The sequence below is a fragment of the Phoenix dactylifera genome, chromosome 6 (assembly GCF_009389715.1).
Source record: "Phoenix dactylifera cultivar Barhee BC4 chromosome 6, palm_55x_up_171113_PBpolish2nd_filt_p, whole genome shotgun sequence".
Taxonomy (NCBI): Eukaryota; Viridiplantae; Streptophyta; class Magnoliopsida; order Arecales; family Arecaceae; genus Phoenix; species Phoenix dactylifera.
In genome coordinates, this window is record NC_052397.1 from 945039 (window position 1) to 964958 (window position 19920).

General features: G+C 36.1%; 1 protein-coding gene across 2 annotated transcripts; it reads left to right on the plus strand.

Moving 5' to 3' along the window:
• The first annotated feature begins 855 nt into the window (after positions 1 to 855).
• On the plus strand, positions 856 to 19717 carry LOC103702001 (phosphatidylinositol 3-kinase, root isoform). Of its 2 annotated transcripts, XM_008784262.4 has the most exons (18): positions 857 to 1040; positions 2080 to 2176; positions 2336 to 2432; positions 3660 to 3818; positions 3973 to 4182; positions 5536 to 5714; positions 7674 to 7821; positions 8917 to 9012; positions 9945 to 10080; positions 11567 to 11688; positions 14436 to 14630; positions 14790 to 14960; positions 15702 to 15839; positions 16239 to 16393; positions 17566 to 17709; positions 18738 to 18885; positions 18976 to 19167; positions 19459 to 19717. In XM_008784262.4, the coding sequence occupies exons 1-17, from the start codon at positions 932 to 934 to the stop codon at positions 19111 to 19113; spliced, it is 2442 nt and encodes an 813-aa protein (XP_008782484.1). In that variant the 5' UTR covers positions 857 to 931; the 3' UTR covers positions 19114 to 19167; positions 19459 to 19717. The 2 variants fall into 2 exon arrangements, with proteins under 2 accessions (XP_008782486.1, XP_008782484.1); XM_008784264.4 differs by lacking the exons at positions 18976 to 19167; positions 19459 to 19717 and having other exon boundaries at positions 856 to 1040; positions 18622 to 18846.
• Positions 19718 to 19920: the final 203 nt, after the last annotated feature.

Below are 19920 nucleotides of genomic sequence, written 5' to 3' on the forward strand. Positions count from 1 at the left end.
TTATACTTTTATTACAAGAGAAATTATAGGGTGTCTATTACCGATGCACATCAGCATTGTTGACACCTTTGATCACCTAGGCTAAGAGGTTTGTTATATTAGCACAAACAAAAAAGAGAAGAGGCGAATAGGACGGCTGATTGGGTTGCTTCCTTTGCTGCCCATCACTCCGGAAAGATCTCATGGATATGGTTTGAAATTATACTTTCATTTTTTTTGCTACCTATTGTATCTTGACTTAGTTAGTTACACTCACATCAGATTAACATGAGCGACTATTTTAGCAAACACACACACAGAAGTGGAGGTACCAAGGTAGTTACACTAGTGAACTTAAATGAAATATTTATCTTGATAGGAAGTTATATATATGAATATGCTAACGTTATATTTTCAACTGGTGCCGGCATTCGGGTGCAGGGACTAGTTGAAATTAAGTAATGATCTATACTTATGTGCAATATTCCTTTTGATAGGGCCTTATGTGCAAATTACTCATGTTAAAGCATCAAACTAGTCTCGGCACCATGCGTGCCGAGATTGGTGGCACTTTTACAGTGGGCCCTTAACAATTTAGTACTATTGAAAGGTTTTCATGTGCAATGCACGTGATGATTTTGCAGCCCTCCATATGTAAACTTATGTGAAATATTCCTATTCGATAGGAACTTACGTGAAAATTATTCATTCTAAGTTTCAACTAGCACAGGCCCAACGTAAGCACTTTTACATCATACCCCTTTACCAAGATAAATATTACTTCGAACATTACATGTGCAATGCACGTGATGATTATTTCTCAACGGCACGCGAAGGTGGGCTTTTCCTCGAAGTATTTAAAGAGATGGTCTTCTCTCTCTTCTTCCCCTTCGCTCTTCTCCCTTCTTCTCTCTCCGTGACTCGACCGTTCCTAAATCCTAATGCGATCGCGATGACTGGAAACGAGTTCCGATTCTTCCTATCTTGCGATATAAATCTTCCAGTTACCTTCCGGATCGAGAGATTGGAAGGGAACCTGCCGCAATCTCCAGCTTCATCCGGTAATTTGGCAACGGTTCCTCTCTCCTCTTTCCATATATAGGGTTTCCACCTTCTTTTTATCCTCCTCCTCCTCCTCCTCCTCCTCTCACCTGAAATTATGGTTATTGAAATATCTTTCTCACACTGTTTCTTGTTTTCAGCGATTAGGGTTTATTGAAATATCTTGTTCACAGTGTTTCTTGTTTTCAGCGATTAGGGTTTGGTCGTTGCTGTACCCGGGTTTTAGGTTTTGATTCTAATTCACTCGTTATAGTGATCCTCCTTGGGCGCTTTAGGCGTTTTTTGGTCTGATTAGGATGAAAGGGATTTTGTTTCACTGCCTAGTTGAAATCTTTTGTTTGATTCGCTGGAGTTCACGTGATGGGTGCTTCTTTGACGCATTGATTTGGTATTAACTCGTTATTGAAGTGTTTAATCTTCTTAGGATGAGCGGGACTTGGTTTATTGTCAAGTTGGAATCTTGAATTTCCATTATTAGCGCTATTTGTGCCTCTTTGATGTGTTTTAATTCTTACTCACTCGTTACAGTTATGCCTAGTTCAATATTTTTGAGATCTTTGATATTTCTAGTATGGATGCAATCTTGTTTGATTGCGAAATTGTAATCTTTTGTTTGATTTGCTGTTCGCTTGCATTGTAATCTTTAATCGTTTGTTATAGCGATGGATAAGAGAACCCTACTCACGTCTTTAGTCTTGTGAGGATGACGGGGATTTCATTCCACCATCAAGTCAAAATCTTCCGTTTGATTTATAACAGTAATGATGACGGGTGACTCTTTCATGCTCTTGGAGAATTTCAAGTTGAGATGAATTCCCTATTGATGAAGTATTTTGTTGGTCGACATTCTTTGACTTGAATTATTGGATAGTTTAGGAAAATAATTATATCTGGGAGCTGCAGTAGCAGTAGAGTCCATGCAAATTGCAACAGTTCTACACAGATTATATATATCATTAGGGTAACAGAATCTAATTTTCAGTTTTATTGAATCTATTCTTGAGTGTATAAGTTTTCTTGCTTTGTGATGGTCCACAGAACTTGGCATGGCCACTGGGAACAGAAATGCAGAGCTATATGTTGAATGCACCCTATACATTGATGGGGCCCTTTTTGGGTTGTCCACGAAAACAAGGTTTGCTTATTCCTGATAACATACAAGCAAGGCTTCCTTGGATATATTATTTGGTCTTTACAATCACTGGGACTTGATATAGGACTTAGCTATTTTCTGACCTTTTTGAGATCTTATAGATTCACGTGATCTAACACTTCTTGGTTGTACTCTTGCCAGGCTGGAATCTTCGGGATACCCATATTGCTGGAATGAGCTTATAACATTGAGTTCCAAGTATCGAGACTTAACTTCTCAGGCACAACTGGCATTCACTGTAAGTTATCGGGATCCTCTGTGGATGCTTCTACTGGTACTTTAGAATTGGGTAGCTTTGATATTTTAATGCTGCAGTTCGGTGTTTAGTTGTGAGAAACCTAGAATTCTTCTGAAGGATCCATATATCTATAACTGGAAGTTGGTACATCTGTAGAAAATTTTATCATATAAAACTTCTGCCCGTAAATTTTAATGCTGAAGACTGATAAGCAGTTCTCATTAGTCTGGTCCAGCAACCATTGTTGTTCTTTCTTTTTTCATCATGTGCTACATTCGCTAAAATATGTGATGTGAAAGCACGTTATCAATCCTTTGCATTTATGATATATATTCTATTGGAGACCTTGTCTGAATTAGAAAGAAAAAAAAATCACTGTTGGAAGAACGGCTGCAATAGCTATACCCTTTTTATACTTGATTAAAGCATTTCCTGTTGTGTTTACTAGAAGAAATTATCATGCAAAACCTTCTCATAAAGCTTAATGCTGTATGCTGAGAAAGCATTTTCTATTTCAGGTTATTCAATGATTAAAAGTTGATATTATTCCATTTGCTTACCTGCTTTATTGTTCAAGTTTGTCTTTGGAAAGTTAATAATCAGATCTGTGCATTTATAGTAAAGATTAATTGAAGCTTTGTGTGGAAAAACAATTATTGTCTGTGGGAAGTGGGAACAACATTTGCAATAAGAATTACCTCTTAAGCATTGTTTATTGTTTTTCAGCATAGCAGATTTAAACCATATGATGTATTTGAAACTCTTAAAATTTATGTCGTGTTGATGGCTTGATGCCATCAAGGTTCTTCATTCTCATGCTGAGGAGTGGGGCGTGTTGGGTTTGAAATATCATTTAATACTAAGGTTGAGGGGGTGGCAGCATGTAAGATACATCAAAGCATGCTTGGTTAGCATGATATTTATATGTACAAACTTCATGATCTTGTGATTGAAAATCCTTATCAACAGCTCAATGACGCTTGCTGCTAAGACATCTCTGCAATCCATTGCATTGTTCTGCATCAACCTTGACTGTAAAAATCATTACTGTTTTGTCTCTTATAAATTGCACAGACATTTGTTCAATGTAAAGAAAATAAAAGATCCTGCCTATAGACTATGAATGCATTGTTTTACTTAAACAGTCCACTTTTATGATTGGCTACCTTGTCTGAAATGTAGCTTTATTTTAAGCCTACATTTAATATTTCTCTTTGGGCATTGTAGGTGTGGGATGTCTCATGTGGTAATGGTGTTGGTTTAGTTGGTGGAGCAACTGTTTTTCTTTTTAATAGCAAAAAGCAACTAAAAGCAGGAAGGCAAAAGCTTCGACTTTGGCCTGGGAAAGAAGCAGATGGAACGATCCCAACCACTACACCTGGAAAGGTTTATGAGAGACCCTTATATGAATCCTTTGATTCATTTAGTCATGGCAGTGATGACTAATTTCTAATTGCGACCATATCTTTCCTTATGGGCCTATTTATTTTGCACAATTGCTTGCAGAATTGAATTTTTTTTTAAATGTGTTAATCGACAGGTTCCTAAGCATGAACGAGGGGAAATAGAGCGTGTAGAGAGGCTTGTAAACAAATACGAGAGGGGGCAGATACAGCGTATTGATTGGTTGGACTCTCTCACATTTAAATCTGTGGAGAAAATTAAGGAAAAAGAAAGCAGTAGAAGTGACAGTTCTTGCCTCAGCCTGGTTGTTGACTTTTGCAGTTTTGAGCACAGAGTTGTTTTCCAGGTTAAATTACCTCTATCAAGAACTCTGTTTGAGTTGTATTTGCTATATAGATTTTCGTAAAAAAATAATTCAGTTCTTATATTTTAATAGATTAGTTTTTGCTCTGCATTAAAGGTGTAATCTGGACTATTGTTTGCTTCCAAGTCTGAGAAATTGCTCTTGGTTTGGTTGGACCAAAATAAGTTACATTTTCAGCAGTTTCAGTTGTTTTGATCTAGTTTTCGATAATTTCAGTTGAAGAAAAGCTATCAAGAAATTCTAAATTGTCACGTAAAATCAAGAAAAATAAAAACAATGAAGAAAAATAAAATCAGTCAAAAAGAATTGATATCAATTCAAAGTACGTTATATTGGTTAGAATATCTAAATCTATTGTATTAATAACTTTGCTTGGAAAATCACACATGTAATGTTCAGAAACCTATATTTAAAAGTTTACTAAATATTTAGCATGAAGAACCTCTATATACATTGAATTTGGCTTCATAATTTAGTTTCAAATGAACTGACAATGTTGGATTGAGATTGGGCCTTGGTATGCCAAGACTAGTTTAAGCATTACATAAAGAAAATTTGATATCATCAAACATAAAGTCTTTCCTTATTAGTGATTGATGCCAATTCTATATGTTTCCAGAGCAACATTGTATAACTTCTGAATGAGAATATGTCACATTCAGTTTAATGTATGTTGATGGTTGGTAAGGAGATAAGCAAGAAATGGAAAATGTAGAAAGATGGGTAGATCTTTCCTCTTGATTTGTACCCATGAGTTCCAAGGAAGTTGCCATGCTTGCTGCATTGAATATTGTTTAAAAAAAATTTGAAAATCGATCAGTTCATTCCTAAATTGGTTTTTTGTTGCAGTGCGTACTTGCTTCCTGAATGAAGTTGATATATTTGATGATATTCTGCAAATTTACATGTTTTTTAATTTTAATTGCAACTTAATTTTTTCAATATTTTCATTGGATAATTGGTGTTTAAATTAGTGACTATGCGGTGAGAAAGACTTGCCTACTTTAAACAACTCTGCTATGACTACTCTCAGTTATATGTGTCATTTTTGGCTTCATAAGATTGTGGAAAGCTGCACCATCTGAACTAGCAGCACCAACTGCTTTTGAAATGACTTTGCCGTTCATTATTTATTGACATCTAATGACTAGGGAATGTTTAGAATCATTCATTCTTCTCTATTATGGTGAAGCCTTTGATTTATTTCATGCTGACTCCATCTATGAGCAAGAGATTACCATTGCCTAGTTCAAGCTGCTAGGTTGATATATGCAGAAAACTTCAGTCTTACTGCTAACATTTGGATGTAATTTAATTTTTCTGTTTGGTATGTAGGAGTCTGGAGCAAATTTTTATGCACCATCTCCTGTATCATCAACAAATGAGCTTGTTACCATATGGGATCCAGAAGTCGGAAGAAAAAATCCTTCAGAACACAAACAACTGAAGCTTGCAAGGAGCTTGACTCGTGGGATAATTGATAGGGATCTAAAACCAAGTTCTAATGAAAGGAAGTGAGTTCAAAGTGCAATCCTTCCTTCTGTTGTATCTTGCAGTGTCCATGTATCTATAGCTAAGTATTATGTAACTACTAATTAAGATGTCTTTTCTTTTCTTTTTGTTTATCTTCTGAGGGTCACCGGTGCTATTCATACTGGTATAATACCATATTGTACTGACTCAATTGTACATCTATTGGCACCAGCACAACAAAAATGGGATGCATACCATGTATCAATATGGTACTTTAATCGGGGCATAATAGTACTGTTAGATACAGTGCAACTGGTATGCATTGATAAAATCCTTGCTTCCTGTTGTTTCTAACATAAAGTTAAAGATGCAGCAAACCTGAATCCTAAAATTTAATACAGCTATTTCTTGGATGCTATAAGGGTATTTATGTTGATCAAGTTTAAAAATCCATGCCTTGGAGGGCGAAACTGTAGATTATTTCTAACAATATGATTTACCAGTAAATTAGGCTTGCAGTTTCTGAGGGGCATCTTAATTATCCCGTAGTGGTTGGGCCTTTGTTAATTTTTCCACTTTAGTTTTAAGGCAAAACTGTCTGGAGAACCATGAGTAGTGCAAACAAACAGGAGAAACTTTGAAAGTAAATAAATAATTAAGTAAATGCTTTATGGTATACGGAAGTGAGCAATTTACAAAAAAAATGTTCTTGGTTAGGGAGTATATGCAAGTTTGTGTGTGATGGCTTAATCCTTCCCCCCATTTGTATTCACCTTCTTGTTGGCAGGATTATGACTCACACTTTTTTTTTGTAAATAACTAATAGGAAAGTTATTTAAAAGTAAATAAATACTAAATATCTAAAAGTTTAGATTGTCATGATGTATGGAAGATAGCAATTTCCAAAAGTGTTTCTAGGCTAGGGATGATATGATATAATATGTATGACGATGGTTTATTGACATAAACACGAACACGTGCACATGCATTCATGTTAGTATCTCCCTTGTCTTGATGACATTAACCTTCTTCTTGATTTGATTATTGTATACCTCATGCTTTTTTTATGTTACTTGAGGAGGGCTGTTAAAATCCTTTTTAGGATTCTTTTTTTTTTTTTTTTTTTTTTTGAGAGAGGCTTAAAAGTTTGTTCGAGATGGCAAATATGTATGGTCAATGATGGGGCAAAGTGAGTTCTATGAGTTGTCATGGGAATAAATTTCATAATATTGTTGCTGCTAATACAGATAGTTTGAGATGGTGAATAGGAATGATGTTTCGGATGCCACAATCCTTTTCCTGTTGTTTTGAAGTTTAGGGAAAAAGTTGATTGCATGATATGTGCATGAACATGCATGGGTGCTTGCACAATGAGTCCTTTGGTGGAGTTATCAGTTTTGGACTGTAGTTACCTTTTAGATCTTTGCATATTCCAAGCCCTATCACTCTGAAAAGCCACTAACTTGTGGGCACCAATCTGGATGCTCATCGGTGGCTATTAAGCTATCTCCACGACAACAATTTGACAAAATTGTTTGTGCATGCTTGTTCATGCAAATTTGCATTGTGCACATCATAAATCATAGTCCACATTGTCAATTGCATTGCTATATCTTGAAACTTAGACGCTTTCTGACTGTTCTACAGAACAAAACGTTTATCCTGTTATTTAAACACCATTCATCTTGTGACCACTTGGTTCATGGATAAGAAGTTCCAAAATAATTTGATTTACTAGGCATTCTAGTTTCTACATGACTTGCATAGCAGTGAATGATTTGTCATTGATGCAAATGACCCATGCGTTTTCTTGCATTTTCCACGATGACATTACCTCAGTAAGTCAATAACTCTGCCAGAGGAAATAAGAACATTGCATCCATCCCTACGCATTTTGTATGTATGTATGTATGCATAGCCTTGTTTATATGTTTAGCTAATTTATTTTTCTCTGATTAGAAAGCTATGTAATTGTTTATTTTTAAATCTTATAATTTCAGGTCAATACAGAGAATCCTTAAGTACCCTCCAACGCGCACTCTGAGTGGTGAGGAGAGGCAATTGTTATGGAAATTCCGTTTCTCTTTGATGTCAGAGAAGAGGGCCCTGACTAAGTTTCTCCGTTGTGTTGAGTGGACTGATGTTCAGGTTAGTATCATTATATTCTACTCATAACTTGTATTGAGAAGTCTTCATTGCTTCCTTTCTTTCTTCTTCTTCTCTTTTACATCACTACTGTAGTTCCTTTTCTTTACTGTCTTGCCATTGTCTGGTTCCACTACTTGATTTTGTTATGTTTTGTCCACCACGAGGGAGGTTAGTTGATTGGGAACATTAATCGCAAATGGCACTTGCAAGAAGCCTTTGCATGTATATACACATGATCCTTTTATGTTATTCTAGTATGTTATCTTGACATTATCATCCTGTAGTCAGTCATTTAGGTTAACTGAAGATATACAGTTAGATCTCATTTTCTTCTAAGTTTTGGGAGATGGTTAGTTTGTATCTCTGTCGGTAATATTACTCTGGCATTTATCAAAACAAAAGGGAACAATTGGATAATACAATGTTAAATAAAGAGCGGGGACTGATTGTCTTGCCACTTGTGATAATTTCCTGTATCCGATTTTCTCATTCTAGTTAAAATTCTACTATGTTAAAGTTTTCCTTAAGCACTGTATATTATCAAAAGCTTTATCCTTTGGACATCCTAAAATCTCTCTCGCTCTCTCTCTTGCATGTGCGATCTCAAAAGCTTCATCCTTTGGACATCCTGTAATATATTTTAAATGCATGCTCTAATAATGATGTAAAGTAATAGTATATTATTTTGTATTATGTTTATAATTTCAAAGTAGCTTAATCTGCACAAACACTCCCAGTTGCAGTTTATTGAATGGGCCCTCAAATTTGTCTTAGTTTGATTCCTTGCTTATTTAATGTGCTTTTGAGTTAACGTCTACAACTTCTGTAAAGCCTTATAATTGGACACATCCATTTCTTCTTATTGACAAGTCTTCCCGACACTTTTTTTGGTCATTGTTTGGAATTTATGAGGCTTCCCACGTTCTGTGGGTAACAATCCTGTTTGGTATTTTAGGATAAGATTTGATAGTAATTTCTAAAGGCTGGTTTTCACATGCTTGCAGACTCAAACACCATGACTTGCTTTATATTTGTAATATATTTATTCTTGCAATATTTCTTTGCTAGTTTGATTCATGTTAAAATTTTGTATAGGAAGCAAAACAAGCGATTGATTTGATGGGGCGGTGGGAAACCATTGATGTAGCTGATGCATTGGAACTTTTGTCCCCAGTTTTCGAGAGCGAAGAAGTGAGTATAAGAACTTTTACATACTGTACGTGCTTATATGTTTTTTACATGGATGGCATATGCTACTATCAGAATGACATCATATAAACTGTAAGGAAACCTGGAGTGTTGTGGTGCCAATGGTAAAGATGATATTTAAACTTTGCTAACTTAATGTCTTCTGGGTTGTGTCAGTTTTATCAGACATGGACAGGTCTTGCTGATTCAATCAGTAAACTGACCACTTGTTGGGCTGGTTGGCAAATTGGACCACACGGGCTTAAAACCTTCTTTAAGCCAATCAAATTGGCCTATTTTTCTCTGAATTGGCATCCCAGGCAGGTTTTAGTGAACCATCATAGCAGATTCTGTAACAGAGTTGATTCTTCTTGTCTACGGTTAAAGGATAAATACTACAAATTATGACCATAAGTTTAGAATTTAATATGACCTGATCTTCTAATGATTAACTATTTTTTATGTTGAAAGTGGTTTGATCAACAGTCAAGTTTCTTTGGACTTCTTGTTGGAAGACCGGGACGTATGTTGGTTTGACCTGCTAAGTTTTAATATGGGCTTGTTCATCTTATTCATCCACCAAGTGTTTTTCTTTCCTTAAAAAAAAACCTTTGCTCAACATGGCTATGTGAAGACTTGTCTGTCATCTCTTTGGGTAAACGAGTCTGGAGATTTTTCCATGATTAGAATTATGTCGTAGATTGACCGATCGAAAAAAACCAATTCTTCTTGTTTGGAAATACCGTAATGAAAGGGTGATAAAGACATATTGACACCCTGGCAGTGCCTATTCTTGAAAGACAAGTGCAAGATAAAGTTTGGTATGATACCTTTGCAATTCATCCTGAATTGTCATGTTTCATTTGCTTATACAAAATTTGTTTTAAAAATTTATCATTCAATAATTGTCTCCTGTTGCAATTTACTCCAAACAGGTTCGTGCATATGCTGTAAGTGTTCTCGAAAGGGCTGGTGATGAAGAACTTCAGTGTTATTTACTTCAGCTGGTACAAGCTCTTCGGTTTGAGAGATCGGATAAATCTCGCTTGTCACTTTTTCTTGTTCAACGATGTATGTTGTCCTTCCTATTGAAAATAATTAAATAAATCCCACTTGATGCTAAGACTAATTTCCTGTCTGTAATTTGATATGAGCATATTTTCCTTACCGTCATTAATGCTGCGATCTTAGTATTGCTATTGAATTTTCAACCAAGATAAGTTGCTTTTCAGAGATTAGTTCCTGCAAAATGAACGGAACATTAATGGGTTTTGGTTGGACATAATCGGGTTTGGGTCATAAATGGGCCGACACAGCTAATCATTAAGTGGGTTGAGCTTTGGTTCAAAGGCTTGAGACACTTTAACCAAGTTGACCCATTTAATAATTGGGTTGGTTGACAAAATTACAACCCGAGCCTGAAAATGACCTATTGTTAATCCATTTAACTTTGTTTGCATTTGGTATGGCACGCCCGGTATACACTGGTACTGACTGTTACAGCGTACCATGCTCCACATTGCCTTGCATCTTAACCATCAAAAAACAGTTTCTTCTCACTAAATTTTCTGTTGATGGCAAACTTTAAAATTACTTTTTAACTCTGTTCCTTGTGGTTTCATTACTGCTGAACTCAGCATCCATACTTTTTTGCAATTGTAGTGTGTTCTGGGCTTTTTGTCTTGACTGACCTTACCTTAGTATACTTGCTAGAAGTTGCACAGTTTTTTACATGAAACGTGCAGAAGTTGCACAGTTTTTTGTATGAAACGTGCATTCTCCCTTTTATTTGTACTCGTCCCAAGTATTGAACTTGGGTAATCTTGGAGGCTTGTGTATCTGTATGAGGTCTAATCTTGTACTTCATAAGGTAGTTTTCTTATTTTGCCATTGGGCCTTCTACGTGTATTGGAAGGTCCCATATATTGCCCAGGGTTGCCTTTGGTATGAGGTTGGCACCTCACATCAACATGGCAGTTGCAAATATTCTTAAATTTTGATGGGTTATTCTTCAATCCAACAAAGACTGCTCCATATTGATTGGATAAGGTGTTGTTTAAATTATTTTTTGAATCACTGTATGTACATTTTGCATTCGGGCTGCTTTTTATGTTTTGTCACTGGTGAGACTTCTGACTTTCTTTTGTTTCTAGTGGTTGCACTTACGTTCATTATAGTGTGTCATCCATTTTTTGTAAGAAATGGTACCTCCTCATTTTAGGAGGGGGGGGGGGACCTTATTACCAATATGGGTTTCAATTTCCCCCTCAGAAGCTGAGTTGTTGATTTTGCTCAAATATCATCAATCTCCAATTTTCTTCTTTCATGCACTTTTTTTGTTGGCTAAAAACATTTTTGCGCTTCTACAATTTTGTTCTTCTGTCTTTGACATTTTGATATACAGATTTTGTTTTTTATTATGAATAACACTAAGGCTAAAAGGAGCTTGATGTTCATGAGTAAGTTAAGCTTCCTTCATTTTTCTCGTGAATGCAAAACTATGGATAAAGAAACTTGCATTAATTTATTTTGATCTATCATTTTTCAAATTTTGCAGCATTATCAAATATTGAGATAGCTAGCTTCCTTCGCTGGTATGTAGCTGTGGAGCTTCATGATCCTACATATGCAAAGCGTTTTTACTGCACCTATGACATGCTAGAAGATAGTATGGTAAAAGTATGTCAGTTTTTACTTACGATGTCAACTTTAAATTAAGTGCTTTTATCACTTTGTTGAACTAGATTTGATGTAACTTTGATATATATATGGGGATTGTTGTGTTCTTAACCTATATTGACTCTTTATGCTTTCTTGCATAAATTATTCAGTGTTCTGGTTAATGGTGATGCTGCAATTGCTTTGTAAAAATAACTTGAATTTCTCACACTTGCTGTCTTGAAAATTATGTAATTGCACTTTGTTCCATCAGCCACAGCATTTTGGTTGTTCTCTGAATTATGAGAATATTTATGCAGCCTTGGACTTATGATGCATTTGCAGCATATGGACTATTACCTTCCTATCATTGTAGATAAGGAAGTTCATGCATGTCCTTTTGAAAATTATCATGCATTAGGTTGATGCTACGGAGATCCCAGTCGTTAAGTGGAAGATGTAGTTTTTGATCCTTATCGGCCTCATTTTGCTAGAATTTATTTTGATTTTTGATCCTTATAGGCCTCATTTTGCTAGAATTTCTTCTGACTATTACACCTGAGATGGTGGTCATAGAGCCCAATGAAATGCTTTTGGACCTTATCTCTAAAATCAGCTGGTGGTATGTGCGAATAGACTAGAAAACTCATAGGGTTATCCATTTAGAATAAATGCAAATGCAATATTCCTTATCTCTAAATTCAGCCGGGAGTTTCTGTGGGAAGGTTAGCAAAAGGCATAGGGGAAAATCTATGCAGCAAATGCAAACACTCTATTGCTCCGAGTACTCCAAGAAATATGCTCAAAGCATGAAGCTTATTGCAACTGTGGAAGTTAGGAACTGATGGATGGGGAGCTTGATCATGCATGGTGATGGTGGTTTGATTTTGCCATCATTTCATCAGGGTTTTTTTCATAGATGTCCTACATACTTGATGGTATCTTGATTTTCCGAACATATGACATTCTGGTTACCTGATTCCATTTATGTATTCATAGATTACATCACTGTTACCTATAAACGAGCCTTGGCTTGTCTGTAGTACTTGGTGCTTGGTAGTATAAACCACTAGGAGTTAGAATATATGGAACTTTGTGCAGCTATGGATTGATTGCATCACAAGTGCATGAGTTGGAATATCATGCTGGTATGTCTACATGTCTACGATCTCTACCACAATCACTGTTTTAGAAATCGGCCGTAGCCACTGGTATAGCGGTTTTGGACCTAAACTACTATGCAATGTGTTGTAGTGGCCTCTCGTAGTGTTTGGGCCTATAGAACCACTACATTGTTATTTTTTATTTCAGCGGGTACTGTGTGCCAGAACAGGTTTATATGGGCATACATTAACTATTGGCGTTATGAGAAAGTTTACCAATAAAAGGGATTTGGTGTGACTAGGAAAGGCTTGGTTTGCTACTTTTTTGATCTTGCAAAGTATGATGAGCAAGATGAAGAAGCTAGTGATGGGGAGAATTGTAAATGGTAGAACAAAAATTAAGAAGGAAGATCCAAGACGTAGCTTTGAGCTCCAAATTTTGGAATAATATGGCATTTGCTTTGAAGTTCCAGGAGCCCTTGGCATGTGCTTAAGGCGTGGCCATGGGTTATGTATGGGGCGATTCGATGAATGCTAAAAAGGAGATGGCCTATATATGGGGTGATTCGTTGAATGCTAAGAAGATAGCCTTACATTTGAATGAAGATGAAAAGAAGTACCTTCCAATTTGAGAAATTATTGATTCAAGATGGGATGTAAAACTTAAAGGCCCATTGCATAGGGTAGACTAGTTCTTTAACCCTTACTTCTTCTATGCCAATAAATATAAAATTGAAAACGATGGGCAATTATGGATTACCTGGTTGATTGCATTTTGAAATTCCATCATAATGATCAAATTTTGCATGATGAATTTCAAGGGAGATTCCCTTATATACAAGTGCTACTAGATCATTTGGAAGGGAGATGAGCACTAGACAAGGTCTTGGCCTCAGCTTACTAATGTGTTTATTGTTAGTGATATATCTTTGGGTTCATGTGATATGAATAGCCTATTGAGAATAATGGATGTTTTAATCACCGAATGAAATATATGAATGTATAACTTGCGTAAATAACTTATGATGTTAGATGGTGATGTTTTATATGTCCTTGCTTTTTTTCTCCATTTTTTGCATGAAGTTGATGCAAAGTATTACTTTTTGATATTTAGTAAGAAAAGATATTGATATATATTTTAATGGCCCACTTTGGGTTCGTTGTGCCTGCTATCCGCTGTCTGCCATGAAACTCCCGGGCTGCTACATGCCCGCTGTTCACTTTTTTAATATGGTGATCACATTAAGCAAATATCAAATTATTGGCACGTGTGGCCTACCTTTCGGTATTCAAAATGGAGACACTGTGGTAAGAGTAACAAATGTATTGCAACTTTTGAGGTGAAATTTGATGGTTGGGAATAGGATATTCTTTTAACAATTTGTTAGCTGTCATGTTTACACGCTCTCTGAGTTGTTCTTTTGGTTTACTGTGTGGGAAAATAGTCTTGATGGTTTTACTTGCCTAAAAGAGGTTAATTTTTATAGCAGTTTAGCTGTCTAAATCTTTGTATTTGTACTTTCTTTTAGATCAATTGATCAGAACTATTTCCTCTCAAGAGTAATGCAGTTTAATAGACCACAAAAGTTTTTCTAAAAACAAGTCTGCTTCTTTGTACTTTCAATTCTTGAATCTGAATGTTTTTACAATTTTTCTTTTGAATAGATGGAGGCTGGTGAGGATGGAGATGAAGATGGGTTTAAGTTGTGGCACAGTTTAGTGCGTCAGACAGAACTGACAGCCCAATTGTGTTCTATTATGAGAGATGTAAGAAATGTGCGTGGTGGAACACAGAAGAAAATTGAAAAATTAAGGCAGCTTCTTTCTGGACTTCTTAGTGAGCTTACCTATTTTGAAGAGGTATTTGTTTTGTCTCGTATCCATCATCGCATTGTTTCCAAGTTGATGGCTATGTGGCTGGCCATTTCAATATGATTCTGTATCTCCTCTTCAGTTGTTTATGTTTTTTCCCCATTTTTTTAACCTGAATCTTCTCTGTTTATTGCTAATCTTTCTCAGCCAATTCGATTACCTCTAGCACCTGGTGTACTCATAACCGGGATTGTGCCATCAGAGTCATCAATCTTCAAAAGTGCATTACATCCTCTTCGTCTAACATTTCGAACAGCAAATGGTGGGACTTGTAAATTGATTTTTAAGAAGGGAGATGACCTCCGACAGGATCAGTTGGTAAGTGCTGAAGTATTACTGTTATGAAATGGTTAAACTGAAGTTGTTGCTCTTCGGATTTACATACATTTTGATTGTTCTAACTATCATGCTGCTCTTTTTTGGTCTATATATTGATGAGGTCTGAGGTTGGCAGATGTACTCATGTTATTCCGTACCGGCCCGAACCGAACGGAATGGAGGATACCGTACTGTACCGGTTCGGTACCGGTATCGGTACGAGTAGCGTACCTACACTTGGTATGCCAAAAAAAAATCCGTATGGTACCCTTCCGATATTGTGCTAGTATGGCACCGGTACAAGGTCCGGTGCTAAGACGGCGAATCTTGGATGTACTCCTGTAGGATGGTAGGGTTTATTTTTGTAGAACTTATACATGATATTTTAATATTTTTTTATTGTTTTAATGATATCTGGCAGTAGAGTTTCCACTCTATGCTCTAGGAATTTTTTATGCTCAAGCTGATCTGCCTGGATCTTTATTGCCAATAGCAATATTTTGATGGGCATACTAAATTGCTACGATAATGAACACCTTGCATTGTTGCATGCGCTTTGTAAGCATCATACATTCTAAATGACATGTATTCGTAAGCTGTGGTTGCAACAATGCTGCTCCTTTATTTATTTTCCTTGTGCATTAGTTAAATAATTAACACATCCATATTCATGTCATGTTGCTTCTGCTGTGGGAGAAATTATATTTATTATGCAACTCTGATTAAGCTCTGTTTCTCTAGGTGATTCAAATGGTTACTCTAATGGATCGGTTGCTTAAGCTGGAGAATCTTGACTTACATTTAACTCCATATAGAGTGCTTGCTACTGGGCAAGATGAAGGGATGGTGGAGTTCATTCCATCCAGCTCTCTAGCACAGGTACTGTGAAATCCTTGCAGGATGATAGCTGATTGCCATGGCAAATTGTCATCTATATTGTCTTGGAAAATTCCATGACTAAGAGTTGTAGATTGTGAATAACAATTATTGGAGTCTATGCTCTTTGAGTTTATGCATGGCAACTTGTCGATTGTATGGACAGAAAATTTTGTGACTTTAACAGCTGTACCTTCTGCATAATTCTTATTATGGTGCAGCACTCAGTCTAGGGCTATACTAGCTAGCAGATTTCTAGGGTAATTTTTCGTATAGATTTATGCTTAACCTTATTATTTGCCTCTTTACCAACAAAACAATTTTTTCAACCTTCAATAAGAAGATCGCTGTCCTGCATCTATGATGTTACTCCTGGCATTGACTGGTAAATTATTGTTTCAGATCCTATCAGAGCACCGTAGCATTGTGAACTATCTGCAGAAGTTCCATCCTGATGAAGATGGACCATTTGGTATTACTGCTCAATGTCTTGAAACATTTATAAAGAGCTGTGCTGGCTACTCTGTTATCACATACATATTGGGAATAGGAGACAGGTAGGTCTTCTATTTTTTCTTTGCAGTGTTCTATGTTCTAGTTAACATTCATTTTCCATTAATCGTATTGTGAGTAATTTGCCACTTATACTGAAGGACTTGCATCTTCATATGTTATTCATGATAATAAATAAAGAACATGATAGAATGTGCCACTATAGGCACTACAGTAAAACTAATTTTATTTTATTGCATTTTATGAATTTTGAATGCAAAAGATGCCTACTTATAGTAACATAGGCATTGACATCAACTACCTTGGAGTTGTCTTTGTGAATCCTTCTTTGCTAAGGACTCCTTTAAGGGGTTGCATTTGCTGTCAATTGCATATTTTCCAAATTCTTCCTCAACTACCATTTATGTTTTATTTGGCGTTCGCTATATCTTCTCGGCCTTTTTACAAAAAATACAAAACTCTCCTTATGGGACCCCTCTTAGATTTTGTGCACATTCCACACCAATCCTAGTTGGTTCATCACCACTTTATGATCAATTAGTTTGATTCTTAAGCTTTTTCTTTAGCATAAACAATCTCAATTTTACCATGTGTTTACTTTGACATTTTCATCTTTGCCATGCTCATCTTGCATGACCTTTACCTATGACAAGTTCAAAGAAACAGGCTTAGTAGTCTCCCCTGGGTGTAGGTGATTTTATATGCATTTTTTTTTTGCCATCACAACTGCTTGTAACTCTTTGCGAAATTGAACACATGGCCTTGCTGCACTATCATATGCTTCTCCATCTTAATTTTTAAAAAAAAGACTAGATTCTTCTAATCCGTGCAAATTTTCATTGTTTGACTAAGCAAGAGGGGAAATTTTATTGTCATAGTTAAATATTTTTTTGGAATCAATATACCATCTTGTCATGGCTCCATACTTGATAGTTTGGCTTTTCTTACGTATACCTGCAATCATTTGACATCTTCGTTTACTTCAAAGATCTCTTAAAGCTTGTTAATCATGTTAACCCAGTTTCTCATGATTAATGACCTTCTGGTTGACATCTTATTTCTAACTATATCCTTTTTTAGCTTGGAACCTTCGAATAAATTTATTATCCTGATGCTGCACTCTGCATCTTTCTTTGTAGATACATTACTGTAAGCAAGGCAATATTTATTGAATTTCTGGAAGATATTGAAGTAAACTATTAATCTTGGTTTACAGGCATCTGGATAACCTTCTTCTTAGAGATGATGGGCGCCTCTTCCATGTTGATTTTGGATTCATCTTGGGTCGTGATCCCAAGCCATTTCCTCCTCCTATGAAACTATGCAAAGAAATGGTTGAGGCCATGGGTGGAGCAGAAAGGTACATCATTTACTAGGTGACTTTGATGATAATTATGCATTCATATCTTCCACAATCAAGATATGCTTCTTTCAGCTGTTCCCATCCTTGTTGTCTATAGGGCAGGCTTCACCGATATCATTTGCAAGTTGGATCCATCGTGTTAATATTATAAACACTTTGACTAACACCTAAGAGTTCTGTACTATATTTAGAGATTGATCTATATATCTAGGCAACCAGTACATTTTGGCATGCCAGGAGGGCCTAACAAGACTAGTTGTAAATAAATAACTATTCTGACTAATAGGGATGATGCTATCTAGGAAATTGGCATCCACACTTTCCTTTAGTTGAATATATTATGGTGAACGATTGTTGATTGGAGGAAACATAAGAACTGCCAGACCATCAGAAATAATAGCTGGAAAGGTGGATCAAAGAGATCTTCATTGGGAGAGCGATATCTTGTTTGGAGATTCTGATGATATGGAGAGTGTAAAGGCATGAGCTCCATGATATTGGAATATAACAAGTAACAAAGAGATTCTCAAAAGATGGAGATCCACAGCTATATTGATCAAGAAGACATGAGCAGAAGACAATTAATATAATTTGCAATATTGTGGTTGAGAACAGCAGGTTTAACTTCAGAATGCTGTTGAACTAGATTTAGTTTACCTCTTTGTATATGGTGGTAAGGGAGTGGTGTAGCTATTTCTGAAACCTACAATTTCTTTTTCTTACAAATTGGCAAATTATTTTAAAAATGTTTGTGAAATTTCAGTAACAACGCTTGCGTTTATTTGCACCTTAAGTGTGTTTCTGAGTATTTTTTGCAAGATTCTTGTAACCTTTGGCAATATTTTTGGGGTTATCTATCATATAGTGTGTTATAATCATTTTGTGTATTATTATGATTTTGATTGCTAGTGTGCGTTGAAGGGCCTAGCATGCTTGCTGAAGTACATATGACCATATGATATGACTTCTACAATTTATGATATAAGTTGACTGCATCATAGCTCAGTCTGGTGTTTCCACTGCAGTCAATATTATACCCGGTTCAAATCTTATTGTTGTGAAGCATACAACATTTTGCGGAAGTCCAGCAATCTTATACTGAACCTCTTTCATTTAATGGCCGGTTCTAATATTCCTGACATCGCTTCTGACCCTGAGAAAGGCATTCTCAAGGTATTTCTTCTGTCTATGTTTCCACTTAAGATAGTAGAACAGTTAATGCTAGGGATGTATCAGGTGACAATGGAACTTGTTTGTGACTAGCTTCAAGAGAAATTCCGGTTGGATTTGGACGACGAAGATTCCATACATTTCTTCCAAGATCTCATCAATGACAGTGTTAGTGCATTGTTTCCCCAAATGGTTGAGACCATTCATCGATGGGCTCAGTACTGGCGTTGACTTCAGTTTTTTCTTTGGGTGGAGTACCAACTTTTACAGATATCCTGAAGCAAAGTAAGTTCACTTGTTTATCCAGTTCCCTTCCCCCCCCCCCCCCTCTTTTATGTACTGATGGAGGAACATATCAACCAGTTCATTCTACTTTAATCTGAGTATGTAATATGTCTGCTTGTTCTCCCAAACAAGTCTTTAATGTGTCATATTTTTGCCATATTTTTCTTTTAACCTGGATCGTGCTAGGTCATTTAGTAGTATGCTAATTTCTTTGTTATGTTGGATACATTTCTATTACTGTTTCCCAGGCAAAGCTTTCTCTTAACTTTGGCTTTTCCATTGCTTTATCAGATCTGGAGTCTCCTGGAGCTTTTCCGGCAACTTTTGCTCGGTTATGTATATATTGTACATGCTTCCTAGAATTGGTAGGTAGGAAGGGTCCATTGTATTAATATTATATCAATTCTTTTGTGTAGTATCTTAGTGCATTAATCTGGTTTACACATCCCATTTTATGCTAGTCCATGGCTTTTTGTGCCTTAAAAATGTTTGATTTTGTTTAGGAGCTCTGCCATTTATCTTTTCAACACATTGTTATGTTGGGGGTTTATGAAAGCCATGGGTTCTTGTTGTTCTCAAGGGTCTATTTGACCCATGTGAACTTGTGAACTGGGGGGCAACAATTTTCATGGAGATGGGGGAGCTTCCCCTATCTTCCTCATATTCTGTTAAACAGAAAATGTCCCTCTAAATCTCACTTTCTTTTTCACTTATATCCATATACAATGTACCAAGGTTTACTGGACTAGTACC